Source organism: Tarenaya hassleriana, unplaced genomic scaffold (genome assembly GCF_000463585.1).
Source record: "Tarenaya hassleriana unplaced genomic scaffold, ASM46358v1 Cleome9, whole genome shotgun sequence".
Lineage (NCBI taxonomy): Eukaryota > Viridiplantae > Streptophyta > Magnoliopsida > Brassicales > Cleomaceae > Tarenaya > Tarenaya hassleriana.
In genome coordinates, this window is record NW_010971389.1 from 835,564 (window position 1) to 847,112 (window position 11,549).

Consider the following 11,549-nt stretch of genomic DNA (forward strand, 5'->3'; position numbering starts at 1 on the left):
CCTTTGAAGGAAAAAAAACATTATAAACGAAAAAAACTAACCAACGGAGTAACTGACAAGTTGTATAGTATTTTCAAGCTAAAAATGTATATTTAGTTTAAATCTGAATGGAAAATCTATATAAAAATAATTTATAAAGAAAAAAACTAAAATATAATCTAAATTTAAATTACCTATTAATATCGATCGTTCCTGTCTTTTTCTACTACAAATGTCTTTACATTCTAGTAGTAACGTCAGAAGGTTATATTGTATATTATTACCATTATCACAAGTTAATTAATGTTATATTAGAAAATTTTCTCTAGTAGGCATCAATTATAGATAGGCATATACATCTGGGTCTAATTTGTTCAAAATATAAAATGCTATATTCTCTTCATATTTTAATAAATTATTATTATTATTAATTTAATTGAAGTATACAGATATGATAAATGTGCAAGTGAAAGGAACATTTAACAGGTGATATTAACATGTTGCCACTGGCCCCAACTTGGCTTAAAAGGCGTTTTATGTCTAATCACATTTGGTTTCTTCTTTAATTACTCTGCCAAATCATATTTAATCATAAAAATCATATGCTGCTCGTTCTTAGTAATATCTATCTATCAACACTTGTTTGTATGATCATATACAAAATAAATATCTTAAATATAATTAATATGTCACATTGAAACATAGTTACCCTAATGACAACAACCGCCCAAATTACCTACATTATGATAAAAAAAAAATGTGATGATTCGAGAGAATTTAGAAGATTCTATTGGACTTTCTATGTTATCGATATGATTTTTCTTAACCTATTTATAATCATTCTTGAAACTAATGTATTCGTCATTGAGTAATAAATTATAACAAGAGTAGATGATACACCGGAAACATTCTTATACTCTGTTCCAATGAAAACAAAATAAACTGGAAATTGATTCGCGGTGATGATACACAATAACATTGGCCAATTCAATAATATCTTTAGAATAACCATGATTTAGAAAATTTTCATGTTTTTTTTTTTATAAAAACTAAATCCATAAGTTTAAAAATCTTTTATATATTATAAGAAAAAGGAAGACGGAGAAAGAAAAAAGGCATTCAAATATAAAAAAACTTTATAATTATGAAAAGGTAAATGAGATTTTAAAACTAATAAACTTTAGGATAAGATTGTTAAAAGAACCAAAACAATGATTATAATATTTTACCATTAGATAATGGCCGTATGCGCTCAAGTGACGAAAATTATACGGACTGTTCGGACAAAGACTTGAAGTAACATTGCTGATGTCCTAAGCATCGATAAAGCCACAAAAATCCTTAATTGTGCTATAATTGTTATTTTATTATGATATTGATAGTAAAACTGTTTATTTCACAATAATCACATTTGATTAGTGCTTTGACCTACCACATGCTATATATGTATCCATGTGAATGCATACTTATAAAAATATATAGATATATACACACACACATTGAAATGATATGCCTTGCTTTCTTCTGCATGACATGGGGCATACGATTATTATTATTTTATTATTATTAATATCTCATTCTGCTAGTTTTTCTATTGAAAATGTTTCAGTAAAGGAAGTTAAGGAACAATGATTATTTAATTAAGGTTAAAGCGTGTTGGAATGAGTGCATGATATTGATAGGATTCCTTCTATTAAAGAACTGCTTTTTATTTATAAAAAGATAAATTATATAAATTTTAAACAAATATATTAAATTAATATAGAAATATATATTTTGTAATAAATACGAAACATATTAGTAATATTTTTATACTAATATTTTTTTAATCTTTGGACAACTAATATTAAAACAATTGAACTGTGAATAACATATCTTTACTATTCAATAATAAATTTGGACCAAACCCTAATTTTCAATTATTAATTTTATCCATACCTAACTTAAATCCCTTGAATTCAGGTTTCCTTTTCCTTTTTATAATCTTTCTTTTTCTTGGTTCTTTCCTTGGAAAAAGTTTTTTTAGAGGTAAAAAATAGTTCATTAATTAGATGGTTGATTTGCTTTAATTACAATATGATTTTGCTTGATCCTTGATTAGTCAATAGTCTTTATTTACTTTCTTCCTTAAATCTTAGGCAAGCATACGAAAACTACACTGTTTGCTCACTTAATTAATTATATTTTTTAATTAGAAGTAATTAATTAAATAGGTGGACATAACTGTACCTATTTAGTCTTCTTTCATGGATAAGTTGTTTTGTTTGTCACACTCATAGGTTATCTATAATTTTTCTTTCTAACTCCAAAACGAATATTTAATTATCATTATTTTTTAATTTAATTTGAACAATTGTTACATGTACTTTTATTCGTTTTTTCTTTTAGAAATAACTCCTTTTGTTTTTATTTATGTTATCAAGAGGGAAGTTTCGATAAAGTTTTTTAAAATCGAACCGTATCAAATCGAAAAATTTAGTACCTTTTTCGAATCAACTTTCCAAAATTTTTTTAACATTTTTTTTTAGAAAATTGAATTTCTTGAAATCGAGACGAATTTTAAAAAAATCCAAAAAAACCCGATTTTTTTAACAAAATTTAATTTTTTTCTTAATAAAAACTAAAACTGAATTAAATATGATTAATAACCGATTGATATATATTTTTCTAGAATAAAAAAATGAACCGAATAAGTTTCAAACCAAACCGAAAACCGAATACTGAAACGCTCATACCTAATGTTATTCAACCAACTTAAAAATGTTGTGCCTGCCTAGATGTTTTATTGGTAATACAATTAATGGACTGTAGAATAACAAAAAATTTTAATCAATAAAAGAATTTGAATTGGATAAATTATGTGGCACAGATGTGTAATTTTTTTAATGGTTGTTTTCTTTTATTTTTTTTAAAATTCTTAATGTAAGAATAATAGGTACAAATCCATCAAAGTATGTTACTCCATCACCATCCTAGTGGGAATTACATAAAGATAACATGACGTGATAGGCTCTTCATCTCCACTAGGTTTGAGATTAGTTCGGGAATGATTTATTTCAGTTTTTTTCGGTTTTAAAAAAATATGTATCATTCGATTATAATAATATCATATTTGATTTGATTTCGGTTTTTATTACGAAAATTTTAGATTTTCTTAAGAATTTTTCAGTTTTTTTGGATTTTTTTAAATTCGATTCAGTTCGGTTCCGAAAATTTTAGTTTTTTTGAAACAAATACCGTTCAAAAGTTTTGGAAACTGCCATATTTTTCGGTTCGATTCTAAAAAATGCCATATTTTTCGGTTCGGTTCGAGGAAAATGCCATATTTTTCGGTTTGATTCTAAAAAATCATACCTAAACGCTGACCCTTAATCTCCACTCTCTCTACATACATCAACTTTAAAACAAATTAATGCATTTACGACAGGAGTGTGTGTATATATGTATATGTATACACTGCATACTGTCGGCATAAGCTTGGTTAATTGTCATTTAGTAAAGATTGTTAATTATGGTGTTTATATTTCTATATAAACAACAAACTTTATATGTGAAGTTTTCAATGGAAAACAGAAAATACTTTCCATATTTTATTTTCTCGTTTTTATGTTCGTTTGTTTATAATTTTTTAGTTTCAAAATAAATTTAAATTTTATTTCCTATATTTCACACCTGTTTTGTTTCATTCACTCGTTCTACAACCATACATACCCACCCGCGTAAAATCCAAAAGTGGGAAAAAGAAATCTAATGTTCTACTATCCTTTGTTTAAAAAAATAATTAAGAGGATGATAATATGACTGATGGATACTCATTAACCATAAATCTCAAAAGTCATCAACTTTAATGAACCTAACTCCAAGTACTTGTATAGTTTTAATTGTTGTACGTCCTTGATGCCCTAAAGCATTACAAAAACAAAAGTACCATTTCTTCTTTTTATTTTATTATCTTATATATATATATATATAAACCACTCGCAAAATTTTCATTATACATGTTCACATTTTTTTTGATCATTTGAATATGCATAATTTCTTTAATATTTTTTTAGAAAAATTAATGTGAATTGGTTGAATGTATAGGTGATTTGTCTAGGTGGAACTCGAATTCGGATGTGAAAGCACCACCGTGCCACCACACATGGGCTTAATTAGTTAGTCTCTTTATATGTGAATTTACCAATTATGGTTAATTTAAAATGGTTTACATTTTCATGTGATTTGTATACTATATTATATATAAACAAAAGTTTATCCGATTTGCACGTAGATGATAGCTGATAGCGGCAGCGGACTCCCATATCATAATAAATACTATATGATAATCCGAGTAATGTATCATTTCAATCAAATTAATATGACTCTAGACTATATGAATAATCCAAAAACTTATTATGAATAAAATAATTAATAATAAATAAAAATAAATTCATAAAATTATGAATATGAAAGTTTGACGGAACAGTTTTTGGAATTTTCGTCAATGGATGAGACATGACTTGTGTCAATGTTCTTGTACCCGTAACAAGTAATACCTCAATCAATTTTAGTTAAAAGATGAAATTATTTGTTAGAAGTGAAAACAATATATATATATATATATATAGAGATATATAGGTTATACATTTGGAGTTATAAAAGATAAATTCATATTAAATTTATATATAGAGTTATACATTTATTTGTAATTAAGGTTAAGTTATAATAAATTACATATATCTATATTTAATAATAGAATTAATTAGTATTCATGTCAGAATCTGTATTAAATATATAAAAACATAAATTTTAACTACAAGTAAATTAATATATATATATATATATATATATATAGTATTTGGTTAAAGGAAAATATTTCTCGGGTCGTGAGCAACTAGAGTCCACATGGGTTCCCTCAGCTAAGTTTGTCATGTTCCAACATATATTTGGATATTTTTGGACGGCCATTGGTAATTATTTATATATATTTACACATTGTTGTAAATGTGTTTGCATCAAAATGCAATCATCCGAAGCATAAAAAATGTCCATAAAAAATATATGAATATTGCATATTTTCGTGCATGCATGTGTACCTCAAAAGTAAAAAAAAAAACACAAAAAACACATTATTTAAAACAAAAATAACAAAATTTATTCTTCATAACGAAAAACTATATAATTTTCTAGGACCCACATCTTTTTGTTCATCCATAAATAAAATTAGACAATTATTACAGATGATATATATATATATATATATATATATATATATAAAAAATTAGACAAGTAAATATATAAATAAAATTATTACATATGATATATATATATATATATGTATGTACGTATATTCATGATGTTTTGCCGATTATTTCGTCAAAAAATCGATAACAAAGTGAAATTAATAAAATAAGACATTTTAAAAATAATTGTAAGTTTTACCAAAAAAATAATTGTAAATTTGTAGATCTTTTTGTTATTTGAAATATTTTTTTATCCTTTTTCAATGGTTTATATTTTAATTCACCGTTTAGTTTTTATGATATTTTTTATTTTAAAAAAAGTTGATTTCAAAACAATCATTAATTCCCAGTTACTTTTATCTTATATTACAAATTGATCCAAAATAAAATCACCCAATTATCCTTAATTTCACCCTGTTGACGTGGCGCTGAGCTTCGAACCGCCTATATAATAATAATAATAACAACTATAATAATAATAATAAATTCATTAAAACAGAGCCTTTTTAGATTTTCCTTTTTGTTCACAAAAAAACCCCACATAATCATCATACTGGTGCAAATAGGAAGGAAAATTCAGCCCTCAAGAGAGCAAACACCCACAAAAAAAAAAAAAAAAAAAAAAAAAAACCGGAAGGAAAATTCAGCCCTCAAGAGAGCAAACACCCACAAAAAAAAAAAAAAAAAAACGAAATCCAACATCTCAAATCTTTGAAACCAAATCTTTCTGATTCAGCTCGGTTTCTGCTTCAATGGATGTTTGATTTGTCAAGGGGCTCGTTAGGTGAGGGAGATGCAGCGTTTTTTTTTTGTGCGCTCCTTTTTTGTTTGTTTGTTTTTTCTTTTGCTTCCCTTGTTTGGTTGCCGAGAAAACTAGGGAGAAAATGGCGGAAAGTTTTAGAACCTAAGCAGCTCCTGTAACTGTTTTCTCTTGGTTTCGTGATTTGGTTGTCGGTAGATCGACCATTGAGTGATTCCTTTTTGTACTTGACTACTGAGCTTACTACTGCACTAGTGGAGAAATGAGATTTGGGGTTTCTCAAATTAGATTTTCTTCTTCTTTGGAATGAGATTTGAGTTTCTCCGATTTTCAGAGACGACGAACAGCGATTTCTCCGATTTGGATTGTTTTTGTTTACCTTGGATCGATTCATGGACTGGGAGATATATGTTGACGGATCGATTAACGAGTAGATTTTGGAGAAATTTTCCCTCGGTCGATCATTGACTTGGGAAGAAACGGTGATTGCGTTGTGAGACTGATTCCATGGAGAAATGTCTGTTGTATATAGATTGATTTTGACTATATGCAGATGCCTCTTTCCAAGTGTTGGTTTGTTGAATCCTGATCATTGAAAATGTTGATTGATATTCCACTGTCACTTACACCAGGGTGTTAACTCCTTTGTTTAGGGTTTGTAGTTTATCATGGACTCTGAAAAAACCGATGCTGCGGTTGTGGCTTCCATTGAAAATGGCGGTCTAACCAATGAAAATGGTGATGTTTCCGATTCGTTGAATGGCGCTACAGGTGAAGTCTTGGATACTGCTACTGGAAATCCAATTGAAAATTCAGGAAGTGGTTCCGATTTCGACATTAGCGAGCAACCCAAGGTAATGAGGAATGCCCGATTTGCTTCCGTGGTAGAAAAATTCTCGGGGCTAATATCCCTTTCTGCTGTAGGACACGCGAGTTGAAAATGCGAATGATGAAAAGCATACTGGAGAACAAAAGGCTCAAGGAAAGTTCAAGGGTGAGAATCTCTCTGGTGGAAAGAATGTCTCATCTGTCTCGGTTACGAAGAAGAAGAACAATGAGAAAAGTATAGAAGCTAAGGTGGCTGCATCGAATGGTTCTGCTGCTCCAAATACACATACAACAAATGATCTTAAGAACAAATCCTTTGATGATAAACGGGCTCATGCCACAAAGGTGACTATCTCTTAGGTTGACTTGAATTGGGTTATGCAGCCTTTTGCTTCTTTTGACTGATAATGTTTCTGATACTGTATTGATAGTATTTTTTTTATTTCTTCTTTCTCACATCAGCACGGAAAGCATGATGCCGCACCAACTGAAGTCACTGGGTATGGGAACCTTCTTCTTGGAAACTCGGTTTCAAGACTTCAGCTTTTGTATAAGTCCATTTGCCACAGCCAAAGGATTTGCCACTGGGTTTTCGGTTTTATAATTCCCAAGTGTCTCGTTCACTCGTTATTTTCATCCTTTGGAACTGATTGTTCTTTGGTCTCTTTGATGCAGGGACAAGACCAAAATGAAGCCTCTGAAGAAACAATCCCATGACACATCTGAAGGCGAATCTGAGTCTTCCAAGTATCATTTTACCTTTCTTCATGTTTTCTATCCTCTTTTATGTTGAGATTTGTGCAAGCTGTTGCCTTTCTGTGTTTGGCCTCTTTTTTTTTTTTTTAAGGAAGTTTAAAACTTAATTGGCTTTTTAGAAGTCCGACGGCAGAAGATGGCAAATCTCGACGTGCTGGCGCTCTTCCAAATTATGGATTCAGTTTCAGATGTGACCAACGGGCTGAGAAAAGAAGAGAGGTTTGCCTTTGCTCCCCGGAGCTTGTCCTTTACACACACATGTAAACCACTGTCATAATTAGCTGTTATGGTGGCACAGTTCTATTCTAAGCTTGAAGAGAAGATTCACGCAAAAGAATTGGAAAAGAGTAACATGCAGGCCAAGTCCAAGGTTGTGTGTTCTATCCTCTTGCTGGTGTCGATGTTTAGGAGCTCCAAAGCCCTGCTTCTCTGGTTGAAATCCTTGTTTTTTTTTTCCTCGCAGGAGACACAAGAAGCTGAGATTAAGATGCTGAGGAAGAGTTTGAACTTCAAAGCAACCCCCATGCCTACCTTCTACCAAGAACCTCAGCCACCTAAAGTGGAGTTAAAGAAGGTATGTCTGCAATGGCTACCGAGTCTAGTAATGCTTCGCAGCTCTATCATTATAGTTTATTCGTTTACCTTTTATTTACTTGTAAGCAGATACCACCGACAAAACCTAAATCTCCAAAGCTAGGGCGGAAGAAGACCGTGTCTGCTACAGATTCTGAAGAAACAACTGATCATACCCCTCGTATCGGTAGGCTGAGTTTAGATGAGAAGGGTTCCAAACATAACCAAGTTGAGAAGGACGCTCTGCCAGTAAAGCCACCTCTCCGCAAGTCACTTCCCAAGTTGCCTTCTCAGAAGACTAGTCTGTCCAACGGGGGAAAACCCGCACCAGCAAAAGCTACCACAAACTCCATGAAAGCAAAACCCGAGAAAGATGCAGATTCCACGTCCGATCATCAAGACCAAGCTCCCACAACAATGGAAGCTGAATCCGCGGTTTCATTGCAACCCGTTGCAGCCGAGCATTAAACCCGTGGGACGATCAAACTACCCCCGAAATTTCTGAACCTCATTCTTGCCCAAAGTAAGGAGCTCAGGAAAGAAGAAGAAGAAGAAGAGAGAAATCATATTGGATCGAACTGTCAGAAGATGGAGAATCTGGGCATTAAGTGTTGTATGCATTGTGAGTTTCTTTCCCCAAAGATTGCTGCTTATTTATATATAGATTCTCGGCATATTTCATTGGTGGTGGTGTTATGCATAACGGGTGTTGGTTGTAATGCTTTCTTAGATTATGTTGTTTTGGTGAAAGATTCTCCTCTTTTATTCTTTGTATTCTTCCATAGACGGATTTCAGAGATTCTGCTCCATCTTCTTGTGATGTTAGAGACATTACTACATGTATCATCCTAAACTTCTCTCTCTCTATCTCATCAGATCCTTGTGCCATTCTCTTGTTGTTTTTTTTTAAAAAATCCATTGTTTATTCCATTGAATTTTGGGGGAAAAAAAATCAAAGTTATCATCATTATAAATATAATGATATCTAATTATTATTATTGTTGTTGTTGTTTCAAAATATCTTCACCACATGCATAATCGATAATAGATATGGTGATGCACGGGCCACATAAAAGATTCAAAATACAGATGAATTATTGCAAAAAAAAGGGGAAAATAAATAGATATGAAAATACACATGTTCGTGATTGTTGATTGTGACATATATGAAATTACCATAAAATCAGATTTATTTTTACCAAATCTTCCGGTTTAAGATAGGAAATCAAATCGAGCAGCAGAGTGAACACGGTACGGAGAATATTGGTTTAGCAAATTAGCGTAGGGGTGAACTGATTTTGGTTCAAGGCATGAAATCAAACCCAAGTAACTGTTATCATTTAAACTGAAAACCGGTTTAGGATCGGTACAAGATTTATGAAGCAACTATTTCAGAATAAGGGTTAGAGAGATTGGTTTGATATTTATTTACTTCTCCTTCTCCTTCATCGTCTTCTTCGTCCGCATCCCATAGAAACCGAGCATACGACGCAAGAACATAACTACATCACCACCAAACAAACACTCACAACAATGTATTACATTATTCAATATATATATATATATAATAATTTGTTATAAATTTAATTTAATTTAAACTAATTAATATTAATTTTTACTTCTAATGACACTAAGGAGAAACCAAACTAATAAAAATTTCTAAATTTAAACCCACATAAATTGACCACAGGATCAATTATTATATGATTAAATGAGAAATAAAGTAATGGCATAGCATTTGGTCCCCAAAACGTTAGGTGAAATATCATAGTATTTTCCCTTATGGACCGTCAACCCATGAAATATCCCAAAACCATATCATTATGATATTATATATATAATATAAATAAATTTCATACTATCCATAAAAGTAAATGGTAATAGAGTGATTAATGAGTATGATTACCAGTCACTAGGGGAAGACTGAACAGCTTGGTCGAAGTAAGATTCAGCACGAACAGAGTCTCCATGATTCTTCCAAATCAAATCTCCATACATCGACAGCAATCCTCCGTCTCTCTCGTTCTTGGACGTCAGTATCGCTCTCTCGCAGTACTTCTCTGCTTTAACCTCATCTCCTTTCACCTGACAACGTTTTCACTTTCCCAATCTCAAAAAACCCTAACAGGAACACTTATATATGGTATGATATACCCCTGCGTGTATGTGTCTATGTACATACCTCTTTGAAGAATCGGGCATAATTTGCCAGAAGAAGAGAATCGCCCGGGAATCGTCTGATCATCTCTTCGTAATACCGTTCCATGCTCTCTTCGCCGCCTCTGCCTCCGTCTCCGCCGATCGACGATTTCCTTCCTCCACCGAAACCGGATCCCTCTAGAACCCTAGAAGACGCCGATTTCGTGATTCCTCCGGCCTTCTTCAGATTCCTCTCCGATGAAGCTCTGGGAATCATTTTGACGCCCGCAGGAAGTACGGAAACCCGTGGCGCCAACGGATTTTGGGCGGCGGCGCGTGGCTTAAGCGCCGGCGACGACGCGCTCCGAAGTATCATCTCTCTCTTTCTTTTTTCGGGTTATTTTCCCCTCTCACAGTGGAAACCCAAATGGGTCTCTCAAGGAGAGAGACTGATGGAATCACGAGATTTTGTTCTGACTGTGAGGCAATGCCTAATTTGCTTTTTAACTTATGGGCGGACTTTTCGGTCCGAACCCAAAAAAATATCCGAATCGGACCGTTTACAAATTTTGAACGAAAATAAAATTTTCGAAATCTAATCGAATTGAATTTTAAAAAAACTTTATAACCAATTTTTTTGAAAGGAGTTTTGATCTTTTTTTAATAAAATACGAAACCTAAATGAAATTGAATCGAACCGAATATGTTATAATAACCGATTGATATATATTTTTATAAAATCAAAAAACGAATTGAACCGAATTCAAACCGAATACCGAAACTAAGCTGACCATATCGTCCGGTTATATAAAATAGAATCAATTCTAATTATATAATATATGAAATATTTAAACAATTGGATGTTTATAATCTTTTAAAATTAAAAATTTTAAATCAAATCTAATGTAAAACAGTTGAAATATATATATATATATACATATATTTTTAAATAATTTATTTCTATCAATGAAAATCAAATTTTAATCAATTCCTAAGGAAAATTTTAACGGACTAACCTAATATAATTATAAATAGATAAACTATAACATTTTGAGAGAAAAAATAATGGAAGCGGGACAAAAAAAACAATTATAAGTTCTTATAAATAGCGTTATTATTGATATTTACAAAATGATCCCAATATTTTGTTTATTCTTTTGGGTTATGACAAGAAACAGAGGGTCTAAAACGAGAATTAAGATTTTTTTTTGGTAAAGGGGTAAATATTTTATATAATATTAAGTACCATACAGTATTCTCATTTACAAAATACCGGCCTTATTACAGGA

At 31.3% G+C, this 11,549-nt stretch overlaps 2 protein-coding genes across 3 annotated transcripts; one reads left to right on the forward strand and one right to left on the reverse strand.

Moving 5' to 3' along the window:
• The first annotated feature begins 5,847 nt into the window (after nucleotides 1-5,847).
• Nucleotides 5,848-8,988, forward strand: LOC104803659 (protein WVD2-like 5). Of its 2 annotated transcripts, none has more exons than XM_010527659.2 (9): nucleotides 5,848-5,988; nucleotides 6,618-6,818; nucleotides 6,889-7,137; nucleotides 7,255-7,292; nucleotides 7,468-7,539; nucleotides 7,671-7,767; nucleotides 7,847-7,918; nucleotides 8,012-8,122; nucleotides 8,212-8,988. In XM_010527659.2, exons 2-9 carry the CDS (start codon nucleotides 6,633-6,635, stop codon nucleotides 8,587-8,589), a joined length of 1,203 nt encoding a protein of 400 aa, XP_010525961.1. In that variant the 5' UTR covers nucleotides 5,848-5,988; nucleotides 6,618-6,632; the 3' UTR covers nucleotides 8,590-8,988. The 2 variants fall into 2 exon arrangements, with proteins under 2 accessions (XP_010525961.1, XP_010525960.1); XM_010527658.2 differs by having other exon boundaries at nucleotides 5,849-5,988; nucleotides 7,668-7,767.
• Nucleotides 8,989-9,432: 444 nt separating this feature from the next.
• LOC104803660 lies at nucleotides 9,433-10,743 on the reverse strand. The gene is made up of 3 exons (XM_010527660.2): nucleotides 10,304-10,743; nucleotides 10,028-10,206; nucleotides 9,433-9,623 (listed from the first exon to the last, which is right to left on the reverse strand). The coding sequence occupies exons 1-3, from the start codon at nucleotides 10,634-10,636 to the stop codon at nucleotides 9,497-9,499; spliced, it is 639 nt and encodes a 212-aa protein (XP_010525962.1). The 5' UTR covers nucleotides 10,637-10,743; the 3' UTR covers nucleotides 9,433-9,496.
• Nucleotides 10,744-11,549: the final 806 nt, after the last annotated feature.

Coding starts and splice junctions, on each gene's coding strand:
- LOC104803660 (XM_010527660.2), bottom strand. CDS start 10,636: ATGATACTTCGGAGCGCGTCGTCGCCGGCGCTTAAGCCACGCGCCGCC. Junction 10,207..10,303: donor ATGCCCGATTCTTCAAAGAG/GTATGTACATAG, acceptor AAACGTTGTCAG/GTGAAAGGAGATGAGGTTAA. Junction 9,624..10,027: donor CAGTCTTCCCCTAGTGACTG/GTAATCATACTC, acceptor GTGGTGATGTAG/TTATGTTCTTGCGTCGTATG.
- LOC104803659 (XM_010527658.2), top strand. CDS start 6,633: ATGGACTCTGAAAAAACCGATGCTGCGGTTGTGGCTTCCATTGAAAAT. Junction 7,138..7,254: donor AACGGGCTCATGCCACAAAG/GTGACTATCTCT, acceptor TTCTCACATCAG/CACGGAAAGCATGATGCCGC. Junction 7,540..7,667: donor GGCGAATCTGAGTCTTCCAA/GTATCATTTTAC, acceptor TTGGCTTTTTAG/AAGTCCGACGGCAGAAGATG.